The following is a 16773-nucleotide window of genomic DNA, read 5'->3' on the forward strand; positions in this document are numbered from 1 at the left end:
TCTCTGCCGCTGGGGATGGAGCAGCCCAAGCAGCAGGGCCGGTGCAAGGATATTTTGCGCCCTAGGCAAAACTTCCACCTTGCAGCCCCCTCCCCCCCAACAGGAGCAGAGGCGCCCTGAGGGCAGACGTGGGGCTGCAGGGGCAGAACTGAGGGAGGGGCTGGGGGCAGAAGTGATGGGAGGGTTGAGGAGGAGAATTAAAGCCGGGCTGGGGACAGGCAGATGTGGGGGTGGCAGGGACACAGAATGAATTAGGATTTGGGGTTTGGGGGAGAAGCTGGAGGCTCCCCAGGAGCAGGGAGCCTGGGAGAGGGAGACCCAGAAACTGCAGAGTGTGACCGACAAGTCACGAGAGAAGGGAGGCTCTAGTGGGAAGCGGTTAGAGGGTGTGGAGGGTCAAGTACAGGGTGGGTTTAACCAAACCGGGGGAAAGAAATGAAAGAATAAAAGAGAAAAAATAAAGTAAAATCAGTGTGAGGGCAGAAGCCTGGAGAAAGTGGCGGGAAACTCAACTGAAGAGTGAAAGCCAAATGGTGCTGTGAGGGGAAATGCTCTGGGGCAGGCAGCAAGCGCGGAAGGGATCTCAAGCTGCAGTGGGGATTCAGGATCCAGATGCCCAGCGACTTTAATAGCTCTTAGGCATGGATGTCAGTCACGTCCATACTGACTGTTACCGGACCAGAATAGCCATGGTTGTTATGAAAGGAAAGGAATTGCTCCTTGGAAATTGATACTCTCACCACTGGAGCCTATTTAGTTGCACTTAGTATTGGGCAAATAACTGACTTTTTGCTTCACTGGCAGTTTTGCGCACACACAAAAAATCAGCAAACCAAACAGAAAAATCATTATTGCAGACGGCAGGACTGGCCTTGCTGGCAGGAGCAATTTTAACTATTTCGACCCACTTTGATGCTAAGTAGGACCTGCTGTTTATGTTTCCAACATGTCGCCATTTCTTATTAATTGCCCAAACATCTTCTCATTGTCTCTCTTGCTGAAGACAGATTTCCAAAGGGGGTCAATATCCCAGCCATGTCATTTTGTCCCTCCGCTACATACACGAACAGGCCTCCTTCTCCAGCATGTTTTCCGCTTGTTGGATAGAGACATTCACTTACTCATCCAGTAGGTCTAACAGATCCTGATAACGGCAAAACACGCAGTAAGCAGTGATCAGTTACTCACAAGTGGGCAGCTCATCAAGATGATTTCGTCACACTTGCCTCCAGTACCGGACGATGCAGCTTCAGGTTCCGTTGGTTTCACAAATATATTGATCCCTTTTTGTTAAGCTTTTCTTAGACATTTCTCATTACCAGGTAGGGTGACCTGACAGCAAGTGTGAAAAATTGGGATGGGGGTAAGGGGTAAAAGGCGCCTATATACGACAAAGCCCCAAATATCGGGACTGTCCCTAAAATATCAGGACATCTGGTCACCCTATTTCCATGTTAACTCCCCTCCCAGGTTTGGGGTTAGTTCAAATCAGTTGCTTCTAGCTTTGTAGTTTCTTTATCTTGTATTGGCCTCACAAAGGTGGTTACTCTGTAGCACTGAGCATCACTACTCTGCCATTCCTTAGACACGCAGCATTCTGCTAAAGATTAAGCTGTTCAATGCTATCAGAAGAGATTCTTAAAAGTCCCAGCAGGCTCTGTCTCAGGGCTGAATGAGCTTCCTCCCCTGGACCAGCTGTTCTTACTGCATGTTACTCTCTTGGCTTTTGTCAGCCCAGGCTGATTTGCGGAGGAGGAAGGGGGGATACGCTGTTCACGGTGATGGGGTGTACGGGCCCCTCACTGATCCAGTATTGGACTAGGGGTGCCCGGCCCCTCAACAGGTGCAGGGCCTGCTCCCAGCGGAGGAAGAATTTAAAAGGACACCGGTAGCCCAGGGGAAGGGGGAATGAACTGCGTGTGGCACCAGGCTACCAGGCTGGTGCTGAGAGCTTTGCCAGGAGCGGCAACAGCTTTGTGAGGGTTTCTCCAGCAGCAGGGACGTGGACTCCTCCCCACCCCCACCCCTTTGGGAGATGAAAGCCTGAGAGAGATGGACTGACTGAACTGGACACAGAGACAGAGGGAAATCTGCTAAGCCAGCGACCGTGCCCCAGACTGAGGAGCTCCAGATGGGTAGGAGGTGACAAAATTTGGGGCTGGTCAGTACCTGAACTGGACACTTTGAGAGCCCCTCAGGGAGCTGGGCTGACCCCCAATGGAGTGGACGGGCCTGGGCCTAGGTTTGGGATGGAGGAACTGTACAGGCTTGTCGGCAGTAAAGAAATTGAACTGATACAAACTCCTAACAGAGAAGCACCAAGTGGGATTTACACCATTGTAGCTTAATTCAGCAACCACATGCAGATACGTACCAGTGTGCGCCTTCTGGAATGCGTCTGCACAACATACATTCCCTGATGAGGTCCAGCTCCTTACGTGGGAAATAATGGCCCATGTGGGGGGAAGATTAGCGTATTTCCAAGCTATCTGATTTGTCCAAATGAAGAAAATATTAGAATCCCAAGATAAAATAGGTGCCCTCATGAGTCATGAAAATCCCTTTCTTGATTTGATACAAATTAACATAATGGGTTATGGGGAGGGGAGCCCTGGCTTTGTCTAGGGCTGGCTTTGTCTGTGACATCAGCACTAAGGCAGGGCATAAAACAGGCAAACAGGGGCTCTTTGGCTCACAGAGTCCAATCATCGGAGGAAGGAAGCAGCATCGCACTCCAGAACTCCTGCTTGACACACAGTAAGTACTTTAGCATGTCTGTGTGCCAGCCACACGCTCGCAGCCAGAGGTAAACTGGAAGGGGTTTGAACTGCAGCTTATTTGAATCCACCGTTTTTTCCCTCCACTCTTTGTTTGCTTGTGTGATGTGTTATCTTGGGAACGCAGCCAGGTGTTTTCATGCAGTGACCCTTGTGTGCTGTGGCAATGTGCTTGTTCGCATGTTTGAAGTTTTTGGTGTGAGTTTTTCTGCACATGAATGTCTGTGTGCTATCCATCCATGTGAGCAGTGTTACACGTTCAGCAAACAGTATTTCCCATAAAGTGCTCTTTGCTGAAAGTACATGAAGCCTGCAACGAAAGGCAAGTGTCCATACACAGTGCGAGCCTTTGAGCTTATATCCAAATGGCTTCTAATTCTGTTTTCCCATGACTGAACTATAACCGCTACTACAATGTTGTTTGCATGGCAAAACAGCTATTTTCTGTCAATTGAGTTCAGAGCCTTAGAATTTTCAAAAGGCCTGCAAAGTAAAACTGACTTTGTCTGAGTCTGCAGCCGATGCTAAGAACTTCTGAAACAATACCTCTCATCCCTTGTAGGTGGTACATGCTCGGTTAGCTCCTGAATTCCAGGTGGTGGAAGAAAACAACACTGGACATGTTAGGCATCTAGCCTGTGCATTTATACTCAGATATTAACCTCATTGTTTAAGACCCATGAAACCTCTAGTAAAACCCAACTGGAAAAAAAAGTGGGGAAGCCAGAAAAGAGTAAAATGATGTGTTCAGTTTGGATCCTATTATCACCCGCAAGGGTGTTGATTGTGCATGAAGTTAGGCACCTGCAGCTGGGTGCGCTCGGTGTTAAAAACTGTGCCCTGTGTGTCTTAGGTCACACCTGCTTCCTTCGCTGACCCAGTTTTTGCATGAAGTTCCCATTGCAGATTGAGCCAGCTCTGGAAAAGCAAGGTGGAGTCTCTTCTGTTTGTTGCATCAGCGGCAGAATTGCCAAATTCTGGACGTCCTGATGGCAGAATCTTTATTGCTGATGTAAAAAGCCCTTTGATTTTCAGAGCCTGGCTTGGCTGTTCAGGTCTCACACTTTTCAGGGGGAAACGGCCTTTTGATTGAACTGAGCACTCTGCTCAAGCTAGAACAGCCACAGGTGGCATCACTGTCATTGAGAGGTCAACTATATGACACTTGATCCTCCCAGGAGCCGTAGGAACTAGAAATGGGCTGGGTGGGAATGCTGTTCTTCCACTGATACTCAGAGTTACCACCTAAACATCTGCACGTTGACTGGTGTCCCCGGGCCATGTCCTGCAGCAGTGGGGTGTGGACTGCCCAAAAGTCTGTCTTTGTACTGAATGGGGCAATAGACAAATGCAGCAGAACCTGCAGCCAGATCCCACTCTCATTCCTAGTGCATCGGCTCCAGTGGCCGTCTTTTAAATGTCCATACTCCACTTGAATGGTGAGGGCGATGCAGTGAGAGTGTGCCAGTTGCACGGGGAAGCACTGTGAGGAGTTTTGACTCCCATGCCCGGTATGTTCGGCTGCATGGTTGCCATCAATTTAAACGAGAACGTAAGAAGCACGGTGGAAATTGTGCCATAAGGGGTGTGAAGAAGCCTCAGTGCTCAGAGTCCGTCTCTCCCAAGGTGCCAGAATGCATCTGTTATCTGTAGCACAGAATGTCACATTTTAAAATGGAGTGCACACAGCGGCGGGTGCATAACTTCATGTACAATTATCGCCGCATGCAGGAGAGAAACCGTGAGGGCTAAAAAGGAGGCGATAAATCGTGCTACAGCCCAGGGGAAAAGAACAGGTGTGGATGGACAGAAGGTTCTAGAACAATTAGCACATTTCCTTCCGTTGGATATTTGCTGCTATAAGGTTCAAACTCAGCAGCCTGCTGGCAGCGCTATAACTGCAGTCAGCTGGCCTTTCTGGTAAGAGATTGCCAAACAGCGTCACTTCGTTTCTACCTGGAGTCCCAGGGTGATTCCCGGCAAGGGGAAGGGCTATGTGACTTTGTCAGAGTAAATCACACTGACAAATTGAAACCACACACCAGCTCGGTGGTGGGAGGCATCGGAGTAAACGCAAATCCAGCCTAGGGCCGCCATTCACTAATGGTTCGTCCAGTTACAGGTATGAGAGTCAGGGCTTGTGCGGCTCTGTCATGGAACTGATCCTGCTCTCCCAAAGGGGTGCTCCTGCAGCTCATAGGAATTAATGGTTTGCGATTCAGAGAAATAAGGAGGTGGCAACTAAGGGCTACTCTAAACTAGAAAATTTACGTTGCTCAAGGGTATGAAAAATGCACACCCTTCCGCGGGTAGTTAAGCTGACCTAAGTTCCCGTGTAAACAGTGCTAGGTTGCTGGAACCATCAACCTAGCTACCACCTCTCAGGGAGGTGGATTAACTACAGCGATGGGAGAATCTCTCCTGTCAGCATAGGGAGCGTCTACACCAAAGCGCTACAGCGGTGCAACAACTGTGCTGCTGTAGCATTTCAAGTGCAGACAAGTCCTAAAGCACCTGACTTCCAGCCCTTCACTAAGGCACCTGAAACCCTTCTTAGGATGCCCGCTAAGGGCCTGCTGACATCCATGGAAAGACTCCCAGTGGGCTTTGGGCTGGGCCCGAGAGCTCCAGTGTCTGCAGTGTCAGACGTAGGGGTGCAGGAGGAGTCAGTCTGACAGTTGCCTTCAGTGTCACTGGGAACTGCGTGGCTCCTTCCCCAGGCACAGCTTTCAGTAGGTAGCCGTCCCCACCGAACACCTTCATGGCATCATCCAATTACATGGATTTCCTAGCATGATTCAGACCAATAGTTTGCGGGTGTACAGCCCCGCCCACCCCCCAAGGATCTCAGCCTGCTTAACAAACGTTCATTAGGCCTCAGAACATGCTGTCAGGAAGTATTGTGATGCCTGTTTGACAGACAGGAAAGTGAGGACTAAAGAGAGTAAGGGCCTGGCAAGGGTCAGCGATAGAACCAGAACCAGTTCTGGGCCCCAGCCCAATGGTCTCACCACTAGCCCACCCAGCTTCAAGTTCTGCTGGCCTTAGTCATGCACGTGGGCTCATTGGGCCAGAGCTTGGATCCCCTACAGCTTCCCCTATATTTTTCTAACCATTGCTTCATTAAATGACAGCCGGCCTTCCCCCGCCCCCAGCACGAGTTTCCTTTTTATTCACATCAATAAGAAATGGCTTCCAAAACGCCCTCTCTGATGTGCTAGGGAAAGAATTAACAAGGTAGTAGGACTTGCCACTGAGACTGGAGGTTACAATGAACACTTACACTTGTGTTGATGCCTCACGCAGCCAGATGACTTGGTCATTTATTTCCTAGGCTGAAGACATCTGTCTATTTCTGAACCACTTCAGTGTTTTAAGCAGGTCAGTAACTTGGATAGAAAATAACAATGAACAGAAGTAATAGACCAAGAAGCTTTTCAAAGCAATTCTTTTCTTACAATGTCTTATTGTCATTCACCAAGGAGTATATGAAAAGGAAGAGCAATCAGAGCTAGTCGGGAATGGTTTTTACTCAGTGTTTCTCATCAGAACATGCTGATTTCTCAAAAACCAAAATTTCTCATGCAAAAGGGTCAGTTTTGATTAATTTCTTGACTTGACTTTTTTTGAAAATGTTCAGAATGTTTCATTTTGGCATTTTTTGAAATGAAAAGTTCTGATTCCTAAACAACTTTTCATTTCAAAATTTCAGCTAGCGATAGTTAAAGAAATTAAGAGTCAAAACTGAAATAAAACACTTTGAAATGATCAAAAAGAAACATTTTGATTGACCCAAACTGATTTTTTTTTTTTCAAATTTTCAGTTCAGGAAATTTTTGAGATTTTGACTTCTCATCCCGAGTCAGGATGGGGAAAAAAATTTAAATATTGAAATACTTTTATGGAATGAGGAAAACATTTTGTTCCCATTTCCAGTAACCATGGCCAGAGGGGCAGGAGTTCACCCCTTGCTCCTAGAGAGGAAGGCAGAAAAATAAACAGCGGAGGGGGTAGGGAGGATGACAGGAGTATTTCATTTCTAGGCAAAGCACTTTGTTGGTGCTTCATAAATATTACAGGAGTTGGGTGGGTGAGGCTGCGGGGCCTGCAATGTGCAGGAGGTCAGACTAGATGATCCTTTTGGCCTTAAAGTCTATGAGTCTACACACACTGGGAATTGACAGTCTGCTTAGGACACTATACTGGATGCGGTTGTTCCCTGACTTCAAACTTTTCCAGGTAGCACATCAGGAGATGGACAGAGGGGGAGAGTTGTGCTATGATCCTTAAGATCTTGACACGCCTCTAACTGTGCTCAGAGGAGGTGTGTTGGATTCTTTATGTGCCCACGGCCCTCAATCAGATCACAGCCCCTTTGTGGCAAACACACAGTAAAAGACAGACCAGGCCCCGATGAACTCGGTCTGAGGTCCTGACCCTGGCCACGCAATGCAGGGTTCTGGTCACACACATCCGCTTGCAGGGTAAGGGCCCAACTTACCACAAGACACACCCAGAGAAAGTCAAAAGCAATCGAGCGGGCGTAGCAAACAATGTGAGGGAATGAGGTGATGGAACAACAGATAAGGTGACCGAAGGGTGCACAGCCGATGAATGTGCACTGTAGATGGGTCTGAGTCTTCTTACAAGATCAAATAAATTATGAGATGCAAACAAATGCACAAAATACTCTGTGCGATCCCCACTGTCCATTAATGAGCCATTAGCAGTTGTCACCACCAGTGGCTTCGTGACACACAAGTAGGCCTTGAGGAGAAGGAGGCCTGGGGTGGCAGTTGTGAGGGCTAGTTGGGACAGGAACTCTCTGCACCTGGGAAGCATGGGAGAAGTGGACAGACAGGCCGACAAGGTCGGCATCGTCGGCAGAGTGGAGGCAGTAGGCTCAGACAAAAAGAAGCGCAGGTAAGGAGCCGAGCCATGAAAGACATTAACAGTGAGAACAAGACATTTAACCGACTGCAGGGAAGCAGGGTGACGTGGTCATAGCTAGAAGGTCAGAAGACAATCCCAGCCGTGAGACAGGAGGGAGGGGTTTGACCTGGCTGTCGCGGAGGCCTGGAAAGGAGGTTGCAGGATCGAGGCCAGAGATGACGAGGGCTCAGAGAGTTTTTATGGTCCTTGGTGCCTTCAAAATATGTAGCTTTTGGTGCAGGGCTCAATCATCTCCAGGGCAGAGTACTCTCAAAACTCTGGGCCCAGGGCATTCACTCGCACCAACATCCCTGATGGAGGGAGCAAAGGTCACGGATCTCCCCGGTGGCTGCACTGCCAGCACTTCCAAAGCCAGCAGCTACTCCGCGGCTTTACGGATGGATGGGCAGCAGAAACGTATTAGCCCTGGCTGTGTTACATCTCTGCCATGAGCAATGCAAATGGATGGGACAATGCTGGCCTGCCCACTGCCCCCTTTGTCCCCCCCACCCACTGCCTGCCTCTACCCCAGCCAGCTCCTTGGACCCATGTCACAGATGCAGTTACCAGCTCAAGGCATCGGTGCCTGTGTCACTCTGGTGGTCCGGCTTGCAGCCCTTTCACTGCCCTTTTCTGCCCTAGAGTGTTGCTGCTGCGCAAGCGCCCCCTTGTGGCCAGGGATGCCTCTGCAGTGTCTTGCCTCTAATAGCCCCTTATGGGCCCCTTAAGCACCCCAGAGAGTCTTGTACCCAAAGCCGCCGGGTCTCAGCCCTGTGGCTCCTTTGCTTGCCCTCCTGCTCCTTCCTCCCTCTCAACCAGCCACACACCTGCTGCATCCTGCTGCCTCTTATATTAAATCACCTGCATCCGCTCAGGTGAGGCTCCTCTTGTACTCCGGCCTGGCTTACCCCAGACAAGATGCTCTGTTACATGCCCACAGAGGAGACGCTCAGGTGTGCACCTGTGTGTGGTTTCACAGGTAAGTTTAGGTCTCAGGTTTAGTTGCAGCTCCAAAAAGGCAGTTACTCACTCACTGCTGAGAGTGATGCCAACTCTCGAGATGTTTTATCCAGGTTTCGGAATCCAGAGATCGCACGAGAGTCTTGGCTTTCATCAAAAATGGTTTTTCGCTCTACTGGCTGAGGAGAAAAGCTTGAAAATATCACCCAAGTGCACTGTAGCAGCTCAGAAACCAGACTGGCAAATAAAAAGAAACGTGTGTGTGTATATATATATATATATATATATATATATATATATATATATATATAGTTATATAGTTATATAGATTATGATCATAATCTCGTGATTGGGGGGACCTGACTCATGACTTTTGAATGACTAAGGTGTGGTTGACAATGCTGATCATGCATCCGTTCCCACTGGTGCTTGGCAAAACACTTTCAGGGGAACCTTTTTTCCATTGGAAAATGCAGTTTTGTCAAAGTCCAACTATTTTGCGGGAATGTGTCAATTCTGACAACATTTTGGATGCATAAAGAACCAAAATGAACCGTTTTGACTTTCTGGGTTCGTTTCGATAATGTTGAGGTGGTTCATATTGATAGAGTCAAAACACAGTGTTTTGAATCTCCTCATTTTAATTTGTTTCGTTTTGACTTTTATATTAAACCATTAATTGTAATGTATTTAAGATTGATGGTTTAATAGTGTGTATTGTTTTGACATTAACTAAACAAAACATTTTAATGGTTCCAAATTTTAAAAAATCTTGGAATTTTTTATTTTGCGGGAAATTTCAGCTTTTCAGTCCAATTTGGAACAAAAACCCGTTTCAAAACGTTGGCACTTCCATGTTTCCTCCAGTTTCCCGGGAACAGCTGTAATTCCTGTTATTCAGTGGGTGTCTCTCCAGAGAGTGGATTGATTTGCTCACCCCAACCCCACCCAAGATGACGTCTCATTAACTCTCCTGGTCTCTGTTTCTGCAGGCTGGACTCACACCTTGCTAAATTCCGGCACCAGCCACAAGCCTTGGGGGAGCTGAAGGGAATGAAACTGCTGGCTGCCTGCTTCATGTACCTGCTGCTCACCTGTCTGGCCCTGCCCAAAGCCGAATGCCGACTCCACGAGCGATCCATGGAAATCAGGAGTAAGTCCCTGTAACTGCAGCAGCCAGGCCAGCTCCTCAGCTGGTGCAGACTGGCGCAGAGCCACCCCAAATGGCTCTGCTGCCCCCCCACCCCCGTTATCTCTGCCCTCCCCCAGATAATTGGACCCAGCACAGAAGAGCCTAGCAGGTCGGTGACGGTATCAGTGGGTGGCATGGCAGGGTCAGTGTTTAATAGAGAGGCTTCTCCTGTCTCTCCCGTGGTAGCCTATGTTCAGAGCCTGGTTTAGTCACAGGGTGGAGAGTCTCCAGAGCGCCCAGGCGTTGAACAGGGTGTAGTGCCGAGGTGCAGGAGCAGCGCTGGGCGCGTATGAAGCCTGCCCGCACTCAGAGCACCTCAAGTCGCTCTGCCTCCTCCCTGTACCTCCCCGTGCACACTGACCGCAGCCGGGCGTGGGCCTGGCATGGCAGGAGCAGGGTCTCCTTGCACACACGCACACACCTGTGTAAGGACTTGTCCCAACCTGACCCCAAACACCTGGAGTTGTTCAAATGCAGCAAAAGTTTTTGAAAAGGCCTCTGGGTTAAGGCTGTCATTGCTAGCCCCTGTGTGCTCGGGCCTGTGTAGCAGCGCCCTCTGCCGGTGAACGTGCAACATTGCGGGTTACTGCCAGGCTAGACGGCTGCAGGGTGAGATGGCTGAGCTTTCTGTCCTTTCATTATCTAGGCTTTGTTCTTCTCCCTCCAGAATCCCCCTCTTGCTCCGCATAGCTTCCCCCTCCTGCCTCTGCATTTTCCCTCTCATCTTCTGCAACCCAATCCACCCACACACACACCCAGCCACTCTGCTCTGGCTCAGTCCAGGAGCTGGACTTCAAAACGGTCCTTTCGAGGGACTTCAGACACTCCAAAACAATTCCTTACATCTCTTAACCCCCTTCCTCCCGCCCACCCCGAAGGCCATTCTCCCCAGCAAGGCCTACAAAGGGCTGACAGACGGAGTTTCCTGGCCCAGCCGCGTTGCAGGTTCCACGAGCCAGGAAAAGTCTAGAGGAACTGTCCAGACAGCAGAACTCAAAAACTTGCAGTTTTTAATCAGCCTGTCCAGCAAATCTCTTCCTACAACGTGTGTCACGGCAGCACCCGGTGGCACCCGACGCGATCAGGCCGCTCTGTGCTAAGCGCCAGGCACACCCCTGGCAGTAACAGCCCTTCCTGAAGGAGTTTGCAATATAAACACACCAGACACAGGGGCGGTGACTTTCTCGAGGTCACAGGCAGGGTTAGAACCCAGCTCTCCTGACTCTCCAGCCCACCTGAATTAGCTTGGGCAATGGAGTTGCTTGGTGCTCTGGTGGTGGGGCAGCCAATACACACCGGGCTGTCGGCAGTCTCAGGATGACGGGGCCCCACGTGCTCATAGCACAAAGCCCATGTTCCAACTGCCGCGAGGACGCACAGGTCGCATGTCAGCAAGTGAGTCACTGCAGAGCCAGAGAACTAAGCACATGGGCCAGATCCTCAGCGGCTGTGAATCAGCGGAGCCCCACTGATTTCAAAGGATCTGCTCCAAGCCGAGAATGTGGCCCTTGGTTCCCGTCACCCCAGCAGGGCCCTGTTTGCGCTGCGTGGCTCAGGGTGCTGCTGTTGGTTTTTAGCGGTGGTTGTGGAAGGGGCTGGACAGCAGTCCCCGGAGAATCGAATCCTGTGCTTCTCCATAGGGCCGGCACAACGGGGACCAGACAGGGGAAGAGGGTTGCACCCCATTCCCAGTGCCCTGAGTCACCCAGTCCCTCCTCTGTATGGCTACTCCCTTCCCTCCTTCATTACTGTGCAAAAGACATTGTCATTTTAAAATAAGCGAAGGCCACGCCACCTGCTCACCACCGGCAATGACAAGGCAGATGCAACCACTGGCAAGTGTATGTTACAGGTCGGGGCCTGAGCCACAGAGGATATGAGCGATCACAGCCTATAGCTTGGGAGCTTTAACTCCAGCTGGACCAGTCCATGGTTTTAGCTCGGGAAGTCCCTCCTTCTCCATCCCAAGCAGGTGGCTGTGACACATGCTCAGGAGAATTAGTCCTCAGCCTCACGTTCTAAAGACTTCCTGGCCTTTGCCTTCTAGACCCTGATATCGACCCTTCCTGGTACACAGGGCGTGGGATCAGACCCGTGGGACGCTTTGGCCGGAGGAGAGCTGTCGTGGAGAGCTCCCGGAAGTCGGGCTATGGACACAGGCAAGCTTGCTTCCCTCTAGAAGAAAGCAGTGACTCCCTTCAAGATGAATGAAATGGCCAAGACAAAGAATGAATTTGAATGATGATAAGAAAAGACCCTTCTCCTCTCTCCCTTCCACATCCCAGCCTCTCTTCTAGGCACATGAAAATGTTTGGTCTCATTTCAATGTACAGAATCTTTGTGGCTATAAATGATAGAAACCAAAGAGCCGTTGATAACTCCAGTATTTTTGCAGACAATTTCCCTCTCGTCTGTTTTTTCTTTTTCTCTCCCCTGTTCCCCATTTGTCCCCATCTCTGGTTTTTGCTCTTAAATCTAACATGATTTGTGCCAGAAAATTGCTGGGGGAAAGAAATACAAATTCCCATGTTAATTATCTTCCTAGAACATGGGCTCTTTTATACAAACCAAAAAAATAATTTAAAAAATTGAGAAACCGAGCCCGGCACGTGTCTGCTGTGACTTGAAACGAATCAGACTTATCTCCACTCTCCTGGGCCGTAGGATCTTTAGAACCGAGCGGCGTCACTTTCCCCTGAGATTGCGTCAATTGCGAACAATTTCTCTTCCACACAATAAAGTCTTTTGACGTGATCACCGGGCAGAGGAGCCAGCGTTTTAGTCTGGATTCTGAATCCATCTGAAAGCAGGTGGAATATAAGTGGTCCTACTCCCCTGACCAATGTGTCATGCCAGCAGGAGTAATACGCTGGCGAATCAAGATGACCATTTCAGCAGGCCCCACACAGCTGGCTCTGCACAGTCCAGATGGCAGCCATCTTGCCATTGCGCATCTGTGCAGTTCATAAGAACATAAGAACATAAGAAAGGCCGTACCGGGTCAGACCAAAGGTCCATCTAGCCCAGTATCTGTCTACCGACAGTGGCCAATGCCAGGTGCCCCTGAGGGAGTGAACCTAACAGGCAATGATCAAGTGATCTCTCTCCTGCCATCCATCTCCATCCTCTGACGAACAGAGGCTAGGGACACCATTCTTACCCATCCTGGCTAATAGCCATTTATGGACTTAGCCACCATGAATTTATCCAGTCCCCTTTTAAACATTGTTATAGTCCTAGCCTTCACAACCTCCTCAGGTAAGGAGTTCCACAAGTTGACTGTGCGCTGCGTGAAGAAGAACTTCCTTTTATTTGTTTTAAACCTGCTGCCTATTAATTTCATTTGGTGACCCCTAGTTCTTGTATTATGGGAATAAGTAAATAACTTTTCCTTTTCCACCCACCTCCTAGGACAAGAAACTCTTACTGCTCTGCTGAGGCCTGAGCTGGTGTCTCTAATTCCCAGCTCTGTTAGTCACTCACTGCGGGCCACCCCTGCCGCTCTGCATGAGATTTGCCTATTAGTCAGGTCAGACCAGATGATCTAATGGTCCCTTCTGGCTTAAAAGTCTAGAAGATGCTGACTTAGGGTGACCAGACAGCAAGTGTGAACAATCGGGATGGGGGTGGGGGGTAATAGGAGCCTATATAAGAAAAAGCCCGAAATATCGGGACTGTCCCTATAAAATCGGGACATCTGGTCACCCTCTTCTGAATCGACGTAGGCCTGACTTCCCCCTTCCTCCAATCTGCCATGGACAATGTCCCTGCTCTCCTTTTAAACACTGCACCTGCTGCCCCGCACTGAGCTGGCTGGGCTGAGCTCCCTGCTGCTATCCTGCCGTCTGCGGCCCACCGGCAGCCAGCCCGGAGTGCCAGGCTGCGCTACGGTACTTGAGAAACACTGCGGAGTAGCCAGATCCGCTGTGGGTGAAACTCGGCCTAGCGCCATTGGCTTGAGTGGGGCTACAAGCGCCTCTGGAAAAGGGGGATACGAGTCTCGCACCACGTTTGGCAGTGGGAGCAATACGCAGCCGCTAGCACAGAATCAGAAATGAGGGTTGCCGGGTGTCCGGTTTCTGACCTGAAAGTCCATCTGAAAAGGGAACCTGGCGTGTTCGGTCAGACGTAGTGACCGGACACTAACAGCCTGGTTACTGCGGGCGGGGGGGTAGTGGCAGCCTGTTGCCCAGCCCTGAAGTGGCGGCTCCCGCGGCAGCAGGCACCAGCTTGGGCGGCAGGCAGCCCCTTTGCAGAGCCTGGCTTGCGGGGCTGTGGCAGGAGACAGCGTGCGGGACCCCTGGCGAGTGGGGGAAGGGGCTCTCAGCAGGCACAGAACGTTCCCCGGGCGGGAAGGAACACGAGCTGCCCCCCCAGCCGGCCGGCGCTTCCCCTGGCTGCGCTCTCAGGCGGCTCCGGGGCAGAGAGGGCTGGAGCGGGCGAGGAAGGGGGCTGCTGGGCCCGCAGCACAGGAGGAGGCAGGAGGCTGCTCTGGCCTCTGGGGGAGCAACTTGGGTGCTGAGAGCTGCCCACAGGCCTCTGCTTCTCCTGACCATGGAGAGCCCCACCGTGCAGCCTGCGGGGAAACAGAAGCCCAGGGAGAAAGCCCAGCCCTGAGCTCCTGCAGCATGAACAGCCGCTGCCGGGGAAAGCAGCAACTACCCCATAATTAGGGGCCCCGATTCCCCTTTCTCCCCCCAGGGTAACTCAGGAGTCACTGCACTGACGGGGGAGGGGGAAATTCTCCGCCTCCAAAAGTGACACAAGCCTTGCGCACAGTGAGGCTGCTGGGCAGGAAGCAAATGGGACGACCGCCCAGGGGCTGAGAAGGCTTCTGGAGTGTGTCAGCGCTGGGGTGAATGTGTCCCACGCTCAATCAGAGAGGAAAAGGGTTAATGTTCTGCAAAGGGAGCCAGGCCCCAGAGGCCCCGCTCAGCCTGCCAATTAGAGGCAGCCAGCTTCCAGCTGGGCGTAGCAGGGCAGGTATTTAAGCAGGAAGAGGCAGCAGCCTAGGAGTTCCTCCTCTTAGACAAACCCCTGGATTCTCTGAGTGACCCAGAGCCCAGCCAGTGATCTGCTCCTGCTGGAGGGTGGCCTGTCTCCTGAGGACCCTTTCAGATAAGCCTCTCCCTTCCCTTTTGGTTTTGAGCTGCCTGGGATGTGGGTGATGGATTGTGCCTGACAGGTCTATGCTGGAGGCAGGGCTGATTCACTTCCCAGAGCCAGATCAGTGCATAGACAAACTATAGACCCAGGCCTAAGGCTTCAGCTCCTGGGGTCCCACTTCTGACCCTCCTGGCTGCAGGGCAGTGGATGGAAAATGTGAACTGAGACTAACCAACGTGGCGATGTCTGCCTGGGGTCTGGCCTGCCCTTGAAAGGCTTTGCCCCCATGGATTATTCCAGACTCTCCCCACCGCCGCAGGGGAAACAAGCTGTCCCAGTAGAAGTGCAGTTCTGCTGTGTATCGGCACTCCAGGCTTGGTGCAGGCACAGGTGTGTTACACAGGGGTCACCCCCCCGATCCAGCCATGCTGGCAGAAGGCTGTAGTGTAGACCTGGCTTGAGCCAGCAGATGGCCAGAAACAACCACCCTGAGAGGTGTGAACTGCCCCATGCCTCTAAATGTGTCTTTACAACAAAACCCACTGCAAGGGGGGCTAATATGCCACCCAAGCAGGAGGGGAAGAGAGAAGCATGCTTAGCCCACCATCAAAACAGATCCACCCTGGCTCCTTGGGAAAATACACTACGGGGATGGGGGCGCCTGACATGCCTGTGTGACACATCCAGGACCAAGCCTGCACACTGCTAGGAGCTGTCCTGGCCTCAACACAGGTGATGGGAGGTTCCTCTTTCTCCATGTGGTGCTAAGTGCACTTGTCTGTAATACTTGAGTTGATGTCTGATGCTAATAGCAAGGTGGCCCCCCTTGCTGTATCTCAACAGAAGCCAGTGATGGCCTCTGAATTCCCTATACCCTGACATAGGGAAGCAAGCTGGGAAGTTTTCTGTACTGTCTGTCTAGAGGAGAAGCTCGTATACAATTGACACCTTTGCAAAGCAATGAAGCTCAAAACCAGCTGCAAGATGCAGCACCTCGGTGTGGGAGTGTGGCTGTTCGTCAGTAACTAATTGCGGTGCACCCACCACCATGCAAGCGAAGTTACTAGGTTCAGACCAGCTGAGTCAATGTGGCATACTTCAGCCATGGAACTCTGTAACGGTTCCCCCGGGCTGGGTCTGTCTGGGGTGGGTTCCTTCTGTTGTTCCTATTTCAATAACTCGGGAGCTGTGAAAATACTCAGAATAAGAAATTCTTGGTCCTTCTCTGCTGAGCTATTGTAACATTTTGTGCTACATACTCGGACCCTGCTCTGACTTTGTTAGGGCAACTTTCCATCCGCTAATGGAGCAGCTAGGGGTTCCCCAGCTAGGGGTTCCCCTCCCATCAGCAGTGGGCTGGGGTGTGGCCCGATCCCCAACCAGCAGAATGGTTCCTGGGGGTGAAACTTACAGCAGCCCCAGGGCTCTTTCAATTTATGCCAAGGACTGACCCACAACAAGCAAGAGAGAGAGGAAAAGAAACCTTAGGAGCCACTTTCTCCATCCCTCATGTGCTATTTGGCTAGGCCTGGGGATCTGCCCCTCTAAATTTATTAAGATTTAAAATATCTAAATATGAGCAACAGGGGATGGATCACTTGATGATTACCTGTTCTGTTCATTCCCTCTGGGACACCTGGCAGTGGCCACTGTCAGAAGACTGGATACTGGACTAGATGGACCTTTGGTCTGACCCGGTATGTTCTTATTTATAATGGTGATTTAAGTTAAGTTTACATTTTAACTTTATTAACTTCCTATTTTTTTACCTTGAGACCCATATGTTTCTTGGCCTAGGACTCCTGC

General features: G+C 50.8%; 1 protein-coding gene across 3 annotated transcripts; it reads left to right on the forward strand.

Moving 5' to 3' along the window:
- The first annotated feature begins 2223 nt into the window (after nucleotides 1–2223).
- LOC123378863 (prolactin-releasing peptide-like) lies at nucleotides 2224–12587 on the forward strand. 3 transcript variants are annotated; one of them, XM_045033107.1, is made up of 3 exons: nucleotides 2224–2757; nucleotides 9662–9822; nucleotides 11909–12587. In XM_045033107.1, the coding sequence occupies exons 1-3, from the start codon at nucleotides 2597–2599 to the stop codon at nucleotides 12070–12072; spliced, it is 486 nt and encodes a 161-aa protein (XP_044889042.1). In that variant the 5' UTR covers nucleotides 2224–2596; the 3' UTR covers nucleotides 12073–12587. The 3 variants fall into 3 exon arrangements, with proteins under 3 accessions (XP_044889042.1, XP_044889043.1, XP_044889041.1); XM_045033108.1 differs by lacking the exon at nucleotides 2224–2757 and adding an exon at nucleotides 6694–7700; XM_045033106.1 differs by lacking the exon at nucleotides 2224–2757 and adding an exon at nucleotides 7707–8927.
- The last annotated feature ends 4186 nt before the right edge of the window (nucleotides 12588–16773 follow it).

Source organism: Mauremys mutica, chromosome 10 (genome assembly GCF_020497125.1).
Source record: "Mauremys mutica isolate MM-2020 ecotype Southern chromosome 10, ASM2049712v1, whole genome shotgun sequence".
Taxonomy (NCBI): Eukaryota; Metazoa; Chordata; order Testudines; family Geoemydidae; genus Mauremys; species Mauremys mutica.

What these genes read in the sequence shown, in the direction of transcription:
- LOC123378863 (XM_045033106.1), top strand. Translation starts at nt 8,755, where the DNA reads ATGCCAACTCTCGAGATGTTTTATCCAGGTTTCGGAATCCAGAGATCG. An exon ending in TGGCAAATAAAAAGAAACGT is followed by an intron (nt 8,928 to 9,661) that starts GTGTGTGTATAT and finishes CTGTTTCTGCAG; the next exon opens with GCTGGACTCACACCTTGCTA. An exon ending in GCGATCCATGGAAATCAGGA is followed by an intron (nt 9,823 to 11,908) that starts GTAAGTCCCTGT and finishes TTTGCCTTCTAG; the next exon opens with ACCCTGATATCGACCCTTCC.